We start from the raw sequence: 21083 nt of genomic DNA on the forward strand, positions 1-21083 counted from the left end.
AATGAACCAAATCCTATATATATATATATATAATAAAAAATTAAGTGTGTGTAAAAACAACTTTGATACCTTGTTTTAAATTTTCTTTATGTATGTACATTGCCTATAGCACAACTAGCATTTATAAGTGCTTCCCTTTGTCACACTTAGACTATTTCACTTATGATAAACCAGATTAGCACAAACACCATTATACTAGTGCTAATGTGCTATGACCAATTAGTCATTACATGACCAAATTACCACCAAAACAAGTTGCATCATCTATGGGCATCCTCTTTGTCATGCAATTAAACAATTAAGTGTATTTTAACTAGAGCTTCTCAGTGTTGTTAAAATTGTATGGGATATGACTCGTTAGTTACCAAAAACCTCCAATATAACCTTTTACACCAATCTTTTAGTTGGAAACTATCATTTATGGAAGTATCATAAACCTTTTAAATTATAGTTGGCTAATCTGATCAACAGAATCATCAATTTGACAAAGAGTTTTATAAAATGTAGCCTAGTGAATTAAAAAATAATAATTGATTACCTCCAAAAATAAAGAAAATATTGGGGCTCCAATTTGCAAAACAATGAAATAATGACTTAGTGTCAGAAAGTAGAGGTGCACAAAAAATTGTGTTGGAAACAGAACATGAACCGAATCGATCTGAAAATCGAACCAGGTTTGTGCTCGAACTGAAGCATAAGATTGAAATAGGTTTGTAATCCTGTAATTTTAAACCAATTAAACCCAAACAAAACATATAAAAACCCAATTTAATTGGTCCAACCAATCCTTTGCCTCTCAAAAACCGGTTTCAATATGTACCGGTTTTGAAAAAAGCCCGATTTAATGACTTCAATCTAGCCAGAATTAGTTTAAACCCACAACCCAATGCTCTATATTTGGCTCATTGAATTCACCCTCAAAATGCTATAGTCACCACTAGTTTGACTGCTTGGGCATAATAGATTTATTAAATGGGACGACCTAGATATGCATAAATCGGGTTTTTCAAATACCTGGTTCAGGTATGGAATCGGGTTCGGGTATGACCGGGTATTGGAAAATCGGGCATTGGCAATACCCGGGTCGGGTTCGGGTATTCTTTCTAAAAACCATACCTTATGCATCGGGTTCGGGTCGGGTATCGAACGGGGTATTCTAAAACCGGGTATTTGAATACCCTATTTTCAGGTATTGAACGGGCCGACCCATTTTGAAACGATCAAACCTAATCCTTTCCTCTTAAAAGCTGAGCTGCAACCCTAATCACTTTCATCCAAAAACCGAGTTTGACTTCCTTTGACCAACTAACCCGGTCTTAACCCACACCGATTTTGGACAAAAAACTGAATTTGTGCAAAGCAATTTGCTTTAGGCTCATTGATTTTAGAGACGCACAAAAAACCTGAACCCGGAACCGGATCTTTTTTTAAACCAGCTTGTTTAGTACTCAAACCCCGACCCATACCCGAAACTGGACCCGATCTGTACCCAGTCGTACCCGAAAACCGAAACCGGTTCTATACTGGTATAGGTACCCGGCTCCATATCATACCCAGAATCAATGACACCAAGTATGGTTTTCAAGCCAATACCCTAACCTGACCTGGTATTGAAAATACCCGATTTTTCAATACCGGGTGCTACCTGAACCCGGTTATCCAATTTGGGCACCTCTAATTGATAGATTTATTAAACGAGCCGGCCCATTAAAAGCCCATCTTAAACACACCTCTCTCTCTCTCAGAAAACCCAGAGACACAGAAATGGCGTTACCAACAACCCTCCTCCTTTCCCGCTTAAATCTCTCACATAATAATAACCATACAATCAGACTCTTCACAGCATTATCTTCTAAATTATTTACACCACATAACTCCTTGTATCATCGCCGGTTCTTTAAATCTTCTAATTCCACTACTCCCAATTGTTCCAAAACCCTAGGCTCCAGCCTCCTGTTCAACGATAATAATAATTTAGTTGTTCTCGGTATCGAAACCAGCTGCGATGACACGGCTGCAGCTGTTGTAAGTAATTCAATTATTATATTATATTATTCAAATACCTAATTTATTTATTTATTTATTCATTTGTTGATTTTAGGTTAACAGTAATGGTGAAATACTGAGTCAAGTTGTGTCTTCTCAGGTAATAATAATAATAACCTTTATTAATTATTATTATTATTATTAGTATTTGATGAGTTCATTGTAGTAGTCTATGTGTTATGTGAGATGCCACGTCATCCAACTGTCAACTTAGTTACTGCCACGTCAGCAACGCTGTTTAACTGCTAACTGAACCACCACAGAACCGAATTAACCGACGACATGGCTAAGGTTATTTGATTAACCATAACTGAACATTAATCGAATCGAAAAGAATTAAAATATGCTTACATCGAGATAAATGCATATTTGTATGCGTATATATTAACATTCATTCAATTCCCGTTTGCCTGTTCTAGGTCCCAAAGCTTCGTTTTTAGCAGGATTGGCTTTGCTGTTCAAAAGGGGGTTGCGGCGCAGCTTGTTGCCCGTTTGCCTGCCACTTTATTGTAATCGTTTTATAGTAAATTATATAAAACTTCGATTGTGATGGATTCCCGTTTGATGTCACCGTTTCCTTTTACATGTTCATTTACTTCAAATTTTAGTTCAAACTCGGCTTGGTTAGTTAACCGAAATGAACTGAAACCGAACCATAACGGAGCTTCATAACCGATTAAATAAACCAAAATTCGGCTATGGTTATGGTTATGGTTATGAGTAATAACCAAACCGAACCGAATCACAATTTGCACACCTCTAGATGATATGTGAATTGTAATTTATGTGCTCCGTGAGATATTAGATGCCACGTCAGCATGGTCAATTTGTTTACTGCCACGTCAGGAAAGTTGTTTAGCTGCTATGAGTTTTTATTGTTAACAGTTAGTTAGACTAGTATGTTATGAGAGCTGGTTAATGATGGTATATATCTAGGGCTTGTAGTTGTATTCGTGTTCTGAGGTAATGAAAGAATTGACTAAGGGTTTTTGTTTGGTTGTTACTTTGTTAATGAGTATGAATTGAATTGGTATCCTGCACCAGTTTCATATTGCTAAGTCAATTTAAAGTCTGATAAATTTGTTATTGTGAACTATATTTGACTGCTAGAAGAAACATTGAAATAGAAACAAATAGGAGACACCGAGATAACAAACTTAAAGATGCAAAGATCTTGAATTGACAAGTTATAAGTCAATTTCAAGATCGAAAGTGGACGTTTCATATTGCTAGGTCAATTTTAAAGAATTATTAGTCAGTTTAGTATTAACTAATTTTGTTTTCTATTACTGTATTATATGTAGGGAACAGAAAATGGCGAGCCGAATCTTCTTCATGTAGATTTAGATAATAGTTTGGTGTTAGATAATGGGATATAAGAACGTGCAATGCTTCATGGTGTTATTATATATGTTTTTTAAATGCCAGTTATATTGAGAGATTACCAAATAAAAGAATAGTAAAGCAAGTCAGCAAGATAATGAACCAAACATGACCTCAATTGTACATGGAAATTCCAATACCTAAACATTAAGAAATCATCCCACTGTCACTTAAGTGTGTGTCATTACCCTAACTCACTTTCATGGTCCATTCTCACATACCGCATACGCAACAAGTTCTTTTTACTTTTCATGAAATGCAAAGGCTTTGATTTTTCAATTACTTATAATATTCTTATGTATGCTCATTAAGGCAGATCTGCTTGCACGGTATGGAGGCATAGCTCCTAAAATGGCTGAAGAAGCTCATGCTCAGGTGATTGATCAGGTATAACATCTAGTACTTAGCCTTTATCTTCTACTTTTTGTATTTTGTTTTGTAAGTTTCTAACTTAAGTGCATATTTTAATATATCACCAGTTTTGTTCATTTGTTGAAATAATTTAAGATCGTCTTTTACGCTATGATTTAGGTAGTACAAGATGCACTTGATAAGGCTAAGTTGACTGAAGCAGATCTCTCTGCAGTTGCAGTTACTATTGGTCCTGGGCTAAGCCTGTGTCTAAGAGGTACAACTGATTTTTTCTCTTTTATATATTTCTTTTTTATGGTTTGTTTGACTTTGACTTTGTGGAATGTTATTGGTAGTTGGTGTGCAGAAAGCTAGGAAGATTGCTGCTACTTACCAGTTGCCTATTGTGGGTGTGCACCACATGGAAGCTCATGCTATAGTAGCCCGGTACATTTTATCAATAAAATTTCAAATATTGAATATTAGATCAAGTAATTGAAACTTCTCATAAGATCTGTGATGGATCCTTTTTTGTGTTTTTATTAAAATCAGAATACTTCAAATAACCAATACAATGACCCTTTAAATATGACCCAAACTTGAAAGACAAGAAGCGTTAAAACTATTCAAATAGGAAACTAAATCAAGACTCAATATCTTTAACCTAAAATAAAGATCCTAAAAGTAAAACTCCCAAAAAACAACTAAAAGACTAAATTGCGAATCAGTCCAATCACAGCAGCTGCAGATCACCAGCCTTTCATGTGAACAACACAATTTAGTCTAATAGTCTGATTCTTGTATGTATTGATTAGATTTGTTTGCTACGTTGTTTATCTGCTTGGTCTTGACTGGTACTTGTTTATTTATTTTAAGTTTCTTATAAGTTGCTAATAAACAAGAGTGCTACTTTGTGTATCTTTTTGTTCTCCACCATTTCTTTTTGCAACTTTTTAATGAAGTACATATGCGGTATCAAGTATGATAATTGTATAAGAATGTAATCTGATCGGTGGATCCACCTGCTACAGAAAGCAAAACAGAAAAACATGCTGGAAAAGAGTGTACAGACTGACCCCATATTGTCTACTTTTCTAATGATTATGTGTTTCCTACTTTTGATACAGCCTAACTTTATGCTTCTGGATGCTCCACTTTCACCACTAGGAACTCACATAGTTTAGTTAACTTTTTGGAGATTGTTAAATTAAATGCTTTTGATCTTTTACAAGTGAAACATCCTCAAAGTTGACTACTAGCAGGCCCCATCAAATACTGGTGTTTCCATATTGTCTGACTCAATCATGTTTTGATAAGAATTATGAACTTGACATGCTTGTGCTTCTTGAACATTCTTGTGGGGCGATCCGTGCTCAAAAAGTACATGGGATTATTGTTTCTTTATTTCAAATTGCAGGCTATGTGACAGAGATTTGCAGTTTCCTTTCATGGCTCTTCTTATCTCAGGTATAATCCTGTAGTAACAAGCGTTTCAGTTAAGCTTATACAAATTGCAATAATATTTCTCAGATAAAGGAGTATCTTGTAATTATGATGAAATGGAACAATTATATAAGATGGATTATTTTTCATCGCCTTAGATCAGTATGGGCCTCTTGATTCAAAGCAGACAAACAAGTAATGGATCTTCCTTAGTGTCATGCTTTTAAAATCTTCATCCTTCTTGAAAATGCAAGTAAAACATAAATGAGTGATATCAAACAATAAATAGATTCAAAAATTACTTCTGTTACTTTTACATTATTCAGAGTGCAGGGAGTGTGTGGTTCAATGTTACGATAATGAAATTATTTTGGAAACAAAAAGGTTTAACCTGATTTAATATATATTCTATGATTCTTTCATAGTTTATCTTTTGGGTCTGTGCTTTGTGACTTTGTCTATGCTTAGTTTATGTGTTTTTTTTTCTCTGCTTATGAAAATATGTACATTATTTTAATAAAGTTATCAACCAAGGTGAAGTATGTCTAGTTACATGATAAGAAATTTAGACAGTCATGTCATGTTCCTTATGTGCATAATTTGTCGAAGGTATCATTCAACCATGTTCATTTCTTTACATAATTTGGTTGCCGACAGTTGAAAATTAGATTCTTTTTAGTTCTAAGACCAGTCATCTATACAAGTCAAACTGTAGATAGAAAAGCCACTTGACATTATTAGAGACAGAGGTGTAAATGTCGAATGGATTACTATTGAAATAATATAGTTTTTAAACCAAACACTAATTGGATACGCGAAATTTACAAATTTTGGACAAAAATTGTTGTTTTTCTCAACTTAAACCTCCCACTTATATTCTCTTGCCTTATTTTGCTTCAAAGGAGGACATAACCTTATAGTTCTTGCACGTGATCTTGGTCAATACTTACAACTTGGGACCACTATTGATGATGCAATTGGTGAGGCATATGAAAAGTCTGCAAAGTGGCTAGGCCTTGATTTGCGGAGGAGTGGTGGGCCCGCCATAGAGGAGCTTGCTCGACAGGGTGATGCTCAATCTGTAAAGTTTTCTGTAAGTTATGTTTCATACAAACATGTAATTTGTAAAGCATCTAAATATGCACATTAATTCCTTAATATTTATTTGCAAAACTGTGTTTTTGCTTTCCTTGATTCAGGTTCCAATGAAACAACACAAAGATTGCAACTTCTCATATGCTGGTTTAAAGACTCAAGTGAAGCTTGCAATTGAATCCGAAAAAATGTATGCAATTATTCTTGGAAAAAACTTAATATTATTAACCAACTATCAATAAAATATGATCCACATATTGCAGTGATGCTGGGATCCCCTTCTCTTCTGCAAGTAGTGAAGATCAACGTGCACGGGCTGATATTGCTGCCTCATTTCAGGTGACAATGGAAGATGCATGCATTACTTTATGGCACCTAGCAGTTTTGACCCTTTTTGTTATGAGTTGAATTGGGTCGTGTATAATCTTTAATCGGTCAAATTAAAAAGTTTAGTTAAAAGGGGAATGGTTCAAACTTCAAACAGAATTAAAGACACCCAAATTCTATTTTATATGCATACAATTTCTTATGTCATTTTATTCAGAGATGTAGATCAAAACTGTAATATTAATATATTATTGTTTTTGTAAACCTAACTAACACATTATATTATCTTAGAAATAATTAAAATTGAATTTGGAGAGTTTCTTATATGACCTGTCTTTCTCTGTTTACCTTTTATGCAGAGGGTTGCGGTATTGCATCTAGAAGAAAAGTGTGAACGGGCTATTCAATGGGCGTTAGAGATTGAGCCATCAATTAACCATTTGGTATAGTTTTCCCACATTGTTTAGTTGGGATTATTCATATGTAAATATGCTTATTTTGGTTGCATGGTGATACAATTAAACCTGCTTTGTGTAGGTCGTTTCGGGGGGTGTTGCATCGAATCAGTATGTGAGGGCCCGCCTCAACGAGGTTGTTGCTAGAAACTCCCTTAAACTCGTTTGCCCTCCTCCAAGTCTCTGCACTGACAATGGTAACCCCTCCCATGAATAGATAACGAATTGGGCCACACGGTTACATCTTTATTTCTTGTTGTAACATAAACATGATCAACAAAATGAAAAATGTTGATTATTAGTAGGGATTTAACATTTAGACCTGGTTTCTAATGTTATTCTGTTATTTAGGTGTAATGATTGCCTGGACCGGTATTGAGAATTTTCGCTTAGGAAGATTTGATCCTCCACCACCTGCCATTGAACCTGAGGATTGTCAGGTTTTAAATTTTCCCTTTTCCTTCATATATGATATATAATTATGTGCAAATTTATTTTTTAATCATAGTCGGGTCTAAAATATATACGCATCTGTAATGATTTATATTTTACAAGAACATTATTTCTGGTTTATTATTGTTCGTGAAATGTAGCTTGATTTGCGGCCGAGGTGGCCGTTGGATGAGGAATACGAGAGAGGTAGAAGTATAGCTCGGTCGATGAGGACGGCTCGGATACATCCATCTCTTACTGCGCTTACTCAAGCTTCTCAGTACCAAAGTTCATAACATATGTGTTCATATTCTTGCACCGTTTGGTTTCTTTACCCTACACCTGCATATTGGGTTGATAGAAATATAAGTTTGTCTTTGAAAGTCAGTTTGAAATATAAGTAAATTTTAATGAAGTAGGCCCGGTTGACCATTGACCGTTGACCCACCGTTGCCTTTCTGTTTCATTTCTTGAAGCTTTTATATTGAATTGCACAAGTTTAATTTTGCAAAATATGATGTAAACCTTTTATAAAAAGTGTTCCAAGAGTAACAAGTGCTACACTATTATTAGTTTATTGCTGTTTATCAATTAATCTCTTTCTAAAAAAATAATTAAAATATAGACTAGCTGGTAGATGAGTGATGACGGTAGTCGGTATGGAGTGGGAGACGACATTGGAGATGTTAAAGCTTTGTTATATGAGTTTGAGTCGAGTAGGCTCATTCAAAATTCAAGCCGAGCTTGTTTGGCTCGTCGGAGATGGTGACGTTTTAAGGATTTTGGGGTTTTCCATTGTATTTTATTTTGATAAACAGTTAACAGTTAAATATAATTTAATCTTGTTTCAACAATAATTTTCGTTAATTTTAAAAACTAAAATGATATAAAGTATCAAACAATTACAACTAAATATGTAATTTCTAAGGAAAAAGAAAACAATATACTAATATAGAAGTTGGTAGGTATTTTGAATAATAATGGTAATAGTTAGATTTGAATTGAGACACTAAGGTGCTGTTTGTTTTTGCAGACATAAACTGTCTGCAAGCTGATTTCATCTGTTTTCATGTCTGCAACTGAAGATGTGGTCTGAAGATCTGCAAGCTGAAAATATAAGACTGTTTGTTTTTATAAGCTGATACTGTCTACATAACTGTCAAACTTATCTCACAAGATAGAAGTCATTTATTCAAGTTACATCTAGTTTTTAGTCTTTGCCTGCCATGCCGATTTGGTTTTGGTGGGTGGTGGAAGGTGGTGGTGGTGGATGGTGGTAGTGGCGGCGGACGGTGGGTAGTGGCGGTGGATGGTGGTGGTGGACAATGGGTGGTGGTGATGGATGGTTTTGGTTGGTGGTGGACGGTGGTGGTGATGGATGGTGGTGGTGGCGGTGATGGATGGTGGTGGTGGTGATGGATGGTGGTGGTGATGGATGGTGGGTGGTGGACGGTGGTGGTGATGGATGGTGGTGGTGGTGGCGGACGGTGGTGGTGATGGATGGTGGGTGGTGGACGGTGGTGGTGATGGATGGTGGGTGGTGGACGGTGGTGGTGGCGGTGATGGATGGTGGTGGTGGTGGCGGTGATGGATGGTGGTGGTGGTGGGTGATGGATGGTGGTGGTGGCGGTGATGGATGGTGGTGGTGGTGGTGGACGGTGGTGGTGATGGATGGTGGGTGGTGGACGGTGGTGGTGGCGGTGGATGGTGGTGGACGGTGGCGGCGGGGTACGGGGGTGGTGGTGGCGGCGTACGGTGGGTGGTGGTGTTGGCGGACGGTGGTAGGAGCAGTGGATGAGAGGGTGGCTGCAAAGGGAGAAGAGTAGGGTTTTTTTGTGAAGATGTTTTAAGCAAGATTTCCTTGCTTTTCTTTTAAGATGAAAGAAGATAACTTCAGATCTGTTTTAAAAAAAAAAACAAACAGTCTTCAAGGGTAATGTCTGCGCGCCTGCAGACATTAGCTCCCTTGAAGATCTTTGAAGAAAAAACAAACACCCCCTAAACATAAGCAGCCATGTCTAATCTGGTTTTGGTACTACCAACCCTCAAGTTGGCAGGTAGGTTGGTTGTGACTTATGTGGTACCAAATTAAGAATATACCCATACCTTCTCATATCCTCCACAAAATCCATCTCTGTCCAATCATTTTAGCATTTAGTCTTTATTTTAGAAATTCTAATATGCTTATACATTTTGTTTTTATTTTAAACATATGCTATAGAGTTTGTTATGTGTCACTAAGATAACGATTGCTAGAAATTGTTGTGATAAGCGATACAACAAAATCAAGTCATGAATTCTCATGTTTTATGGTTTTTGACTTTTTGTTTACTTTTGTTTCTCTAAAAATTATGTTTTTAATAATTTTTATTTGCTACGTTTGATAGACATTAGAATATATGTTAAGATTATGTGAATGATCATTTTACTGATTTTATTGTCTGATTTGTCGATCAATGTGCTATGCATTCTATACTAGTGTCTGAACTGTTTAATCAATCTTAGGCTAGTCTGACCGCATAAGCCATATACTATTAGGTTAAACTCATAGCTACCCTAGTTGATTACAATTTACAAGAAGGTTGGATTTAAGTGGTTGATTTGTTAAGGTTAGGTTGGATTTTAATAGTTGGTGGTGATGTGGACAAAGATACTGAGCAATGAAGCGGGTACCACATAATCAATCTACCCACAATGCAATGCACATGTTTTATCCACGATGCAAATACACGTGTTGTATTTTTCTTACAAACTGTTTTAGACCATCAAGATGACTAGATGAGAGCCGATGGGATGGGATGTGTACATTTTTTTTCCGTTTTTTTAAGAGAATAAATCGTGCATTTCATATACAGTTTATGAATTTTTTTTCACATGTTAATTATAAAAACAAGTGTCTTACTGGTTTAAAAAAGGATCAAGGTCACATAATACAAAAGTCACATAATATGAAGACCATGTAATTTATTCATAATTTTGTAAATTTTTGTTTTAATTTATATTCAGATCAGTTACCTAATAATCATTATGTGATAAGCCCATACAATATCCAGAGCCGGCTTAGGCATAGGGCAACCCGCACAACGGGCCAAGGCACTTAACTTTCAGGGGCACACAAATTTTTATATATTAGTGGCGGAACCACCGGAGGATCCGAATGTTCACCGGACCCTTCGCCCAAGGAGAGAATAAAAGAGTTAGAGAAACTATTGGTGGCTATATTTTTCTTTCCGACCGTTGTCAAGAAGAAGCGGTGCTGCATATGAATGTTTAAAAATGAGCAGGAAAGGGTAGAAGAAGGAGGTGTTAGGGCTATGTAAAAAAATAATATTATATCCATTTATCGTGTCATTAATGTTTTTGAAAAAGTTTTGGTAAATTTGGTATATAGCTTGTAATCAATTTTAGAAAGGAAATATTTTTTTAAAGATATTAATTAACTTACTTCACATATATTTGATATTTAAATCTTATTTGAATTTTTAAAGTTAAAATATCTAATGTTTTGTTTAATTTATATTTGATAATTTTATTTAAATCTTATTTATTTCATATGGGGTTTAATCATTTTTTTAGAGTTAATTTAGTATAACACGTTTTTTAGCTAAAAAAGTGATGTTTATACCATCGTTATTGCGTATACACTATATTGATCGGTTAAAAGAAACAGCCGTTAGTCTATATTAAAGAATATAAATTTTATATATTGACCCTCTAATATAAAGTAGATGTAATTCTTATTCTCCTTATTATATACTGGGCTTAATATTTTTTTTAACCCACAATCCATTTAAGGTATCGGGCAAACTAAATTTAAAATAAATAACAATAATAATAATAATAAATAATATTGTAATAAATAAATAAACAATAAACATACACAAGGTGTCAATCGGTTATCGATTGAATTTCAGAAACATTAAGAGACTAGAGGTTGATTCCTAAATCCTGACTTTGACCTCCGGGTTTTTTTATTGTTATAACGTTAATGTCGCTTAAAAAAGTAATAAATATTATTATTATTATTATTATTATTATGGGTTTGGGTTGGTAGGATGTAAGGGGGTTGGTGATGGAAATGACACTCTTAAAAAGCCATCACCAAACTTCCCACCATTACCATCATCCCAAAACCTTCAATCTCCAAACTAATTGCATACAAGCATAACAATAATAATGGCGATCAACCTTAACAATATATCCAATTTCACTTCCAATCTCACCAAAACGCAAAACCCATCTCCCAAATCACCCCCTTTATCTTTCTTATCCTTTCGATCCAACCTCAAAATGAACGTATCCGTTAGTTCTAATCAAAATGTTAACAACAAGAGGTCGTCGTTTGGTGTTACGGCGGCTGTTGCTACTGCTGAGAAGCCATCCACTGCGCCCGAGGAGATTGTCTTGAAACCCATTCAAGAGATTTCGGGTACGGTTAACTTACCCGGATCCAAATCTTTGTCTAATCGGATCCTGCTGCTAGCTGCTCTTGCTGAGGTATTGTAATTTCAATTGGTTTTGTTTGATTTGTTGTTAGTTGGTTAATTCTTTTGATTGGCGAAATGGGTTGTGTTTAAGATTTTAGTTTGATGTGTTTAGAGCATAAAGTTTTGAGCTTTTTGGGTTATTTCAATCCATAGATCAGTTATGGATGTGCATATATCGGTTCGGTTAATTCGGTTTTTGCAAAATCATCTACCGAAACCGAAGACCAAAATTCGGTTAGTTTGCGGTTTTCGCTTCGTTTAATTGTAGTTCATAACCAAAACCAAACTTGTGCTAAAGTTTTTGCTTAGACATACATGAAATGGAGGTAAAAAAAAGCTAGAAATATATGAAAATATGAATATTTTGGTTAACCGAGGATAAACAAAAAAAATTGATAACGGATTTTCGGTTTTTGTAAAATCATCCACCGGAACCGAAGACCAAAATTCGGTTAGTTTGCGGTTTTCGGTTCGTTTAATTTTAGTTCATAACCAAAACCAAGCTTCTGCTAAAGTTTTTGCTTAGACATACATGAAATGGAGGTAAAAAAGCTAGAAATATATGAAAATATGAATATTTCAGTGGTTATAACCGAGGATAAACAAAGAAATTGATAACCGATTTTCGGTTAGTTTAGAGTTATTCCTATTATTGGTATTTTGCAGTTGAGTATAAAGTTTGAGTCTTTCTTGATTATTTGTATTTGGTGTTGATAATTGAATATAGATCTAGTTGTTGATGTAAACAAGAAGTGTGTTGGCCCAAATTTTAGATCTTGTAAGAATATTTAAAACAAAATTGCATGTTGTAAGGATCAAGTATGTAGGACAAAAAGTACTTAGACAATTACGTAGTACAAAGTTACCACCTTTACGAAGCATCTTTTATTTGATCATAACATATAGGGTTGCAAACGGACCGAACCAAACAAGGCCTAGTTCATGTTTGTTCGTTAATCTTTTATTGGACAAGGGAAGGTTCACGAACAGCTATTGAACAAAATTTCTTGTTCGTGTTCATTCATTAAGGAAATGAACTTCTTCATGAACGGTTCACGGACACAAATGAATGAACGCAAACAATGGTTTATTTTATTTGGCTTACAAAGAAAGGCCAGTGTCAAGGGTCGGTCGGCTACCGTGTTGGTGTTTTTTTGACATTTTTTAACCTTCCATTTTTCTGTGATGAGCATTTAGAGTTGATCAATTTGACATTTTAACCTTCCATTTATATTTGATGAATTTAAGTAAATTATCTGCAGGGGACTACTGTTGTTGACAACTTATTGAATAGTGATGATGTTCATTATATGCTTGGGGCATTAAGAGCTTTAGGGTTGACCGTTGAAGAAAATGGTCAAATTAAAAGAGCAACTGTCGAAGGGTGCGGTGGTGTGTTCCCAGTTGGTAAAGAAGCTAAGGATGAAATCCAGCTCTTTCTTGGAAATGCAGGAACTGCTATGCGTCCATTGACTGCTGCAGTTACTGCTGCTGGTGGCAATTCAAGGTATTTTGAGTAAACTTTTTGAAGTTTTACTTGTTAGTTTAAACTACGTAAATGCCAATCCTAAGGTTTATGGTTATTATGATTTGTGTTTCTTGAAACAATCTTGAAATGACATACAGTTGTGACGGTTTTTTACTGAATGCTGGCGCAAAGTTTAATAATATTTTGAGTGCTTGCTAAATGTCTAAAATACCCTTCCAAATTTGATGCAAATAAGGGTATCGTGTGGATAAAAAACCATACGGGTCGTGACATGGAACATTTTACATAATAATGAACAGTTAGATAACCATGGCATGAAAATGTTCTAGAAAGAAAAAATTACAGTTTTCAAGACACACTAAAGAGAGGTGGTATGAATTTGAAAATTAATATTAGAGGTGGGAAAATAGGTAGCTTGATTAGATTGGCTATTGGGTTCGGGCCCAAATGGGTCACTTTTAATACGGGCCAGAATATGTTGGGTCGGATTGCGCAGGAGGGTCAACGTTTTTATCCATTTTTAATAACTTTTAAGTAGTTAATGTCTTAAATAAGATAAAGTATAGTTAGAATAATAATCTACTACTTTAATAGTATTGAAAAACCTTTGCGTGACTCGTGAATTTAGCCTGTTTCACCTGTTGGAGATTTGCATATTTGACTTCAGATTTAGATACTAGTTTTTCTTTTTTTAAAATTTTGAATATATTTTTCAGCTACATACTAGATGGTGTTCCCCGAATGAGAGAGAGACCGATTGGTGATTTGGTCACGGGTCTTAAACAACTTGGTGCAGATGTTGATTGTTATCTTGGTACAAATTGTCCACCTGTTCGTGTAGTTGCCAATGGAGGCCTTCCTGGTGGAAAGGTAATGTTCATGTTTGTTTGCTTAACTTCAACCGAACAAACGCTTGAACACAACTAAAAGAACAGGATTTCTTGTTCGGTTCATTTTGAAAATGAACGTGCTCGTGTTCGTTTGTTAACACCATAACAATGATTCACGAACGAACACAATTGATCAAAAACTATTTAAAACTTACAAGTAAACACAAAAATTTAAATAAATGTATAAACAAATGTAAAGTAGTGAACTTAACGAATGTAAACTAACTGAACATAGACAAACGTAAACTAGCTGAACATAAACAAATATAAATGAATCACGGACATAAATGAACGAATGAGACATGTGTTCATGTTTGTTTGTAAAAAATGGATAAACATAGTTGTTTGTGTTCATTCATTAATTAAGTAAACGAACATAAACAAACTTGCTGCTGAACAATTCACTGAATATACATCTCGTTTACGGGCCTACATGAAGATTAATGTTTTCATAATTATCTAATTAATAAATACCCTTTTTAGTCTTTCTAGTTTTTGAACCTTTTGTTGACTTTCAAATTGCAGGTCAAACTATCTGGATCTATCAGCAGCCAATATTTGACCGCTTTGCTAATGGCAGCCCCTCTTGCACTAGGAGATGTAGAGATAGAAATTATAGATAAATTAATATCTATACCTTATGTAGAAATGACACTGAAACTAATGGAACGGTTTGGTGTTACTGTAGAACATAGTGAGAGTTGGGACAGGTTTTATGTCCGAGGTGGTCAAAAGTACAAGTAAGTCAAACTTTACACAAAAGTCAATTTTTTTAAAAGCTTAATCAACGTGGTTTATATAGTAAATTGGTAATAATATGTTTTCAGGTCGCCTGGAAACGCTTACGTGGAAGGTGATGCTTCAAGCGCAAGTTACTTTTTAGCCGGTGCTGCCATCACTGGTGGCACTATTACGGTTGAGGGTTGTGGGACAAGCAGTTTACAGGTTTGACCAACTTTGACTTTTATTAGCATAGTGATATCATTTTATAATGTTGCTGTTTTATTGTTTTTGTTCAAAAGGGGGATGTGAAGTTTGCTGAGGTGCTTGGACAAATGGGTGCAGAGGTGACGTGGACGGAGAACTCGGTGACAGTGAAGGGCCCGCCACGGAACCCTTCCGGAAGGGGACACTTGCGTCCAGTAGATGTTAACATGAACAAGATGCCAGATGTGGCTATGACTCTTGCTGTTGTTGCCCTTTATGCTGATGGTCCCACAGCCATTAGAGACGGTATGATTTGGCATTACATTTTTTTGTTTCGTGTATTTTCCTTAATTATATATTCTTAACTTTAAGAGTTATTGTTTTAGATGAAATTTAAACTAGTGTGGTGATCACATAAACCAACACGAGTATCAAATTTTGGAATGAATGTAGTAGTGTATCTATAATTCTATATATTAAACTTTAGATTCGGGGTGTGACTTTTTGATACACATGAAACATCACTTGAGCCTAACACAAGATTCACGGGTTCTTTAGTCAAAACGAGTTCAAGACAGTTTCGGGTCAACCCAGCGAACACGTTTAGCTGAACGGGCTGCGTGTGTGTCAACTTGACGGATTCATGGGTTGACCCATGTATTTATTTTTAAAAAAATGTGTTTTACGTAATAGCTTAAACTATTTGGGTATTTTTATGCTAAAATTTAGTAGTTCAAAAATGAATTGACATAGTTTAAACATAATTGCTTCAAAAAACAAAAATAATACGTAAATTTTTAGAAATTAAAGCGTCAATATGCAAAAGAAACATATTTTTTGGGTTAAATAGGTTGTACTCATCCCACTAATACACTTGTAGTGTTTGGGTTCATGTGTGACTCGATTTTCGTGTTTGTGTTATGGCCGGGTTCAACATGCCAACCTGCGAACATGACCCGCTTGGTAAATAATAGTTCGTAGTAACATTATCTTCTTCAATGTTTGACAGTGGCTAGTTGGAGGGTAAAAGAAACCGAAAGGATGATTGCCATTTGCACAGAACTAAGAAAGGTACAAATCATTATAGCCGTATTACTCACAATAGGTCTTCTACCCGCTATTCATTTAATGCTAAAAGACTCTTTTGCTCTTGTAACGTTTTCAGTTGGGAGCAACAGTCGAAGAAGGGCCCGATTATTGTGTGATCACACCACCAGAGAAGTTAAACGTGACATCAATCGACACGTATGATGATCACAGAATGGCCATGGCATTCTCTCTTGCTGCGTGTGCAGACGTTCCTGTCACTATCAAGGACCCCGGTTGCACCCGCAAGACCTTCCCAGACTACTTCGAAGTTCTTGAAAGATTCACCAAGCATTAAACAGAATCTTGAACGGTTGCACTGCTAAATTGACGACTTTACCCTTCAGGGTCTCGCTTATATTTGATCTTTCTTATGTCAAGGTTGTAGCTTTCTATGGATGTGAGTGTAATCTTGTATCTTTTGCAAGAACATGTTAGCATTGTATGATTTTTGATGCATATTTAATGAGTTATTTAAATAAAAGTGGTTTGAATCTAGACAAGATTTGTAAAGGGGGTGTGAAGGTTTAGTTTTGATTCTCAATTTAGCACATGGTGCCTTAAATTATTGATCTTTAAGTGTTGAATAAATTATATGCTGCTAACAAACAATGAGTTTTGTCAATCTTGAAAACTTAGAATAGTATAAAACAAACAATGAGTTTTGTCAATCTTGAAAACTTAGAATAGTATAAAAGTGGGTTTGAGCTCATGTTTCTCATAAACCTTATATTATGCTGCTTACAAGTTAAGATTAAAAGATACTTTAGAAGATATATTATAAACCAAGTCATGATTCATCACACATCTATTCAAATTGTGAGTTTAAATGTTTTGAAAGGAAAAAAAATGAATTTCTAACTTGAGCAGTTAAAATTATTTTCATGTTTTGAAAGGAAAAAAGTGATCCTTCAAAAGTTGTCTTGATGTGAATTGAACTGAAATTTCTATAATAAATTAAAAGATGCATTAATTACTAATACAATTCTCATAAAAGTAAATTAAAAAATGTACAACTGGGGTTAAATATTGGGTAAAGATATAAGTACAGTAATAATATATAGTTTTTAGAAGTTTAATTCTATAGAAAAAAAATGTTAACAGATAAAAATATGTGAGGTCTAACTTAGGGACTTATGATACTTGAAAATTATTCTTACTCAATTAAGTTTGCAATTAGTCGAAGTTTGGTGGTGTAGCCTTTTTTTTAAACATACAAACTCACATGATGTAGGTGTACCCTAACCAATAAAGTTGGGAATTTTGACAAAAAAGTTTAAAAGGTTTACCTAAATTGCAATCAAAATCCAAACCTAAGTTAAACCCCAAGTGTATGGTTTTAAATCTGGATAAACGTTTTTAAAAGTTTTTTTACGTCAGGTTCCTAGATTTGAAATCAATCTAGTTTTTTTCTTTCTATTTTTGGTTTCTCGGTTCTTTGAAGAGCCAGTAGCGAATGATCATTAGGGCCAGGGTGGCCCTGACCCCCTTGTATTTTTGCACATGTTTTTCTTCTAAATTTTTTTATGTGTAGTGTAAATTTATCAATTTTTGACTAAAAAATTAAGCCCACCCACCTTCATTCTTTTATGATTTTTTCAATACATTTTGAGTCCCCCCTCCCTCCTTTCACGTTCAAGCTTCGTCATTGTGTCCGTTCTGCTTTAATGTGTTTTAATTATTGAATATGCGTTGGAATGATCTCTAGTGAAATAAATCTTCTTTAAATGTAACCGATATTTTAGATTAAGAATATTCGTAACTTGTCCTTAAAAACTACATTTTGCCAAGGACTTTGGTTGTAAAATGAGAAAATCAAATGGCCATTTTCGCCAAATACACAAACAGTTAGATCTAATGGGTAACCATGATAATAACACCAAACACAAAATTGTAAATGAGGGTATCCTTTCATTTTCAAAGTGTGTGTGCTTTCTATGTTAACCTCATACTAAACATGACTCATCCCATCCTCACATGGCATGTCTCTTGGAATCCTTTTCAGTTTTTATCTTCTTTCACACCTCTCCTTCATGTATTCATTTAATGATAAGAAGAGAAAAGACAGATCTATAATGTTAATTAACTTTATTTTAAAATCCAACAACAATTTAACCAATATGGTTTTCAAGACATGTATGGACTGGTTTGAATGACCCGGTATGCATGCCATAACTAGCTTGATCATACAAGAATGTGTTAAAATTTCGTCAGAATGGGTGAGTGTAACGACAACTGACTTTTCTTTAAACAAGTGTTACACTTAATAAAAAGACACTTAAGATATATATACGCACATATAGAACTTGGTCTTATAAACATGGAGTCATTAATTCTTCAAGTCACAAATATAGTTACAATTTCTTTGTGTTCTACACAAAAGTTTTCTCGGCATGAAACTAGAGTCATATAATCCAACTGTCAGAGGGCTTTAGAATGACGGTATTGGTGTCCTCGTATATCCTATGGGATGAAGGTTCGATCACCAAAATGTGGTATTAGGTGGATTTAATAGCTGTACTTTAGAATATGTTGAAAAAGAAAAGATTTAGGGAAAATTCCGAAATAAGCATTTATGAAAACAAATTTCTAGTTTTAGGTACCATTTGCAAAAAATTCCAGAAAAAGGTATTTTAAACTAGTCGTGACGAGTAGTTTGTAAAAACCAATTAGAACTTGTCACATGTCCTTAAACTAACCGTAACGAGCACACTCACTAATTAATTACTCGTCACGACTAAATAAGTTTCATGCATCGTAATCAACGCCCATGAGTAACTCATAAGTCATTTAGTCGCGACGAGTAGATTATAAGGTTAAACCAATCGCGACGAGTTAACTACTAATAAACTACTCGTATAGGGAATGTAAACCGGGTAAACTAGTCATCGCGACTAAAGGACTTATGAATTACTCGTGGGCGTTGCTTACGAGGCATGAAACTTATTTAGTCGTAACGAGTAAATGATTAGTGAACGTGCTCGTTACGGGTAGTTTAAGGACACACAATAACTTTTAATTAGTTCACAAACTACTCGTCACGACTAGTTTATAAAACTTATTTTTGAAATTTTTTGCAAATAATATCTAAAACTAGAAATTTGTTTCAATAAATGCTTATTTTAAGAATATTCCCAAAGATTTAATGTAACATATAGGACAAATAACAGGCCAAAATAATACTTTCTAGAAAATTTGATGGACACGATCCAAGTTATATCCAACATTCCATTAATAGTCACTATCCAAGAAATATAATAGGAAATGTTGTAATAAAATTTTTTGAACAGAAATGTTCTAATAAAATAAAAGTAACTATTAAAATTTTCATGCTAACCTTTTAAACCCATTTTAGTATTATATCCAGCAATAATAAGAAACATAAAAGAAATGCTTTAATGGAATAAAAACAACTTTTTTCTTAAAAAAAATAAATCCTTGCTAACCTTTTAAACCCATTTTAGTGCCATCTTACAATAGTACTTCCTGTTCCTCAGCATATAAAATTGTTTTGGAAATAATTAGAAAACATATTCATGAAATGTGGAGTTCATAGAGTGACTTAAGTCCCACTTTTCATATTAAATTAAACTTATGAAGTAAATTGACCAATGGAGTGAAGTTGAATCAACCAAAATGCCAACCACCAAAAACAACTGTAACCTCTTCTTTTTAATAAATATTATTATAATTTGTATTAAACAATGATTCATATCCTTAACTCTTAATAAACACAAAATACAATCACTCTTATAACTCTTTAAAAAGTTGGTTACTTATATAAGATTAAAACATTAATGTATCATTTTACAAATTATATAAAGATTTAAAGCTTGCAAGCCCCCATAAATCTCACACAATCCAACGGTGTAAATACTAAAAACACTCCTTAGAATTAGCATCAAGATCTCATCGACTTCATCTCTCAACAAATCCCCACACTAATTTCAAATTCCAAGGTGAACATAAATTGCCAAATTAAGTAACACATAATTGAGGCCACTGAATTCTATGGCTTCATTTCATAATCAGGAGCCCTAAAAAACTAAACATCAATATTTTTTGAAAAAAAAAATGTTAATCATATTGTTTGTAATTAATCTTAAAAAGTTTGCATTTTCAAAATTATTTATCATGTTAATATGTTATCAAATTTATCACTAGTTACTAAATAGTTTTTCACAAATTTATCATTATTTCAAGTTTATTACCAACAACTATTTTTAATATAGAAAATATTTTCATTAAAGAAAACTGTAATAAATACCATGTATGAGAGCTGATGTCTACTCAATATCAAAAGGTTAAGAAATTGAAACATACAATGCATTTTTCCAGATATTTCCATTAGGTTTTTTCCACTAGTAAAATTTTCTTTTCTAGTAGTCTACCGCTATAAAAAGTAAAGAATAAAAAAGAAAAAAAATCTCAAGATAAGGTAAGTAATAAAACTTAAAACTACATGCCCAAAATGTTATTTTTTAAATCATATAAATAAAAAAGTTAGTATAATAATAAAAGGATGTACTATTTTCCTATTAAAAAATAAAAATTGTTAACTATTATGGTAAAAAACTAATACTAAAAACTAAAAAGCACCACCTAAACCAACCTTCATAACATATCACTGTTGACTTTGACTATATACAATTAGTCCACTCTAAATCTCCAT

At 34.2% G+C, this 21083-nt stretch overlaps 2 protein-coding genes across 2 annotated transcripts; both read left to right on the plus strand.

Annotated features, from left to right (window-relative positions):
* Positions 1-1764: 1764 nt before the first annotated feature.
* LOC143612645 (putative tRNA N6-adenosine threonylcarbamoyltransferase, mitochondrial) lies at positions 1765-7843 on the plus strand. The gene is made up of 13 exons (XM_077086579.1): positions 1765-2025; positions 2102-2146; positions 3742-3816; positions 3961-4057; positions 4137-4227; positions 5198-5247; positions 6126-6316; positions 6423-6508; positions 6582-6657; positions 7005-7088; positions 7183-7297; positions 7452-7540; positions 7694-7843. The coding sequence occupies exons 1-13, from the start codon at positions 1765-1767 to the stop codon at positions 7826-7828; spliced, it is 1395 nt and encodes a 464-aa protein (XP_076942694.1). The 3' UTR covers positions 7829-7843.
* A 3858-nt stretch (positions 7844-11701) lies between these two features.
* Positions 11702-16934, plus strand: LOC143612653 (3-phosphoshikimate 1-carboxyvinyltransferase 2). Its single transcript, XM_077086587.1, has 8 exons — positions 11702-12029; positions 13282-13526; positions 14225-14378; positions 14924-15138; positions 15226-15343; positions 15421-15631; positions 16335-16396; positions 16491-16934. Exons 1-8 carry the CDS (start codon positions 11709-11711, stop codon positions 16707-16709), a joined length of 1545 nt encoding a protein of 514 aa, XP_076942702.1. The 5' UTR covers positions 11702-11708; the 3' UTR covers positions 16710-16934.
* Positions 16935-21083: the final 4149 nt, after the last annotated feature.

The sequence above is a fragment of the Bidens hawaiensis genome, unplaced genomic scaffold, assembly GCF_021521415.1.
Source record: "Bidens hawaiensis isolate Kalapana, Puna unplaced genomic scaffold, B.hawaiensis_p1.1 tig00035148_1, whole genome shotgun sequence".
Lineage (NCBI taxonomy): Eukaryota > Viridiplantae > Streptophyta > Magnoliopsida > Asterales > Asteraceae > Bidens > Bidens hawaiensis.

Coding starts and splice junctions, on each gene's coding strand:
- LOC143612645 (XM_077086579.1), top strand. CDS start 1,765: ATGGCGTTACCAACAACCCTCCTCCTTTCCCGCTTAAATCTCTCACAT. Junction 7,089..7,182: donor AGCCATCAATTAACCATTTG/GTATAGTTTTCC, acceptor TGCTTTGTGTAG/GTCGTTTCGGGGGGTGTTGC. Junction 7,541..7,693: donor TTGAACCTGAGGATTGTCAG/GTTTTAAATTTT, acceptor CGTGAAATGTAG/CTTGATTTGCGGCCGAGGTG.
- LOC143612653 (XM_077086587.1), top strand. CDS start 11,709: ATGGCGATCAACCTTAACAATATATCCAATTTCACTTCCAATCTCACC. Junction 12,030..13,281: donor TGCTAGCTGCTCTTGCTGAG/GTATTGTAATTT, acceptor AATTATCTGCAG/GGGACTACTGTTGTTGACAA. Junction 16,397..16,490: donor TTTGCACAGAACTAAGAAAG/GTACAAATCATT, acceptor TAACGTTTTCAG/TTGGGAGCAACAGTCGAAGA.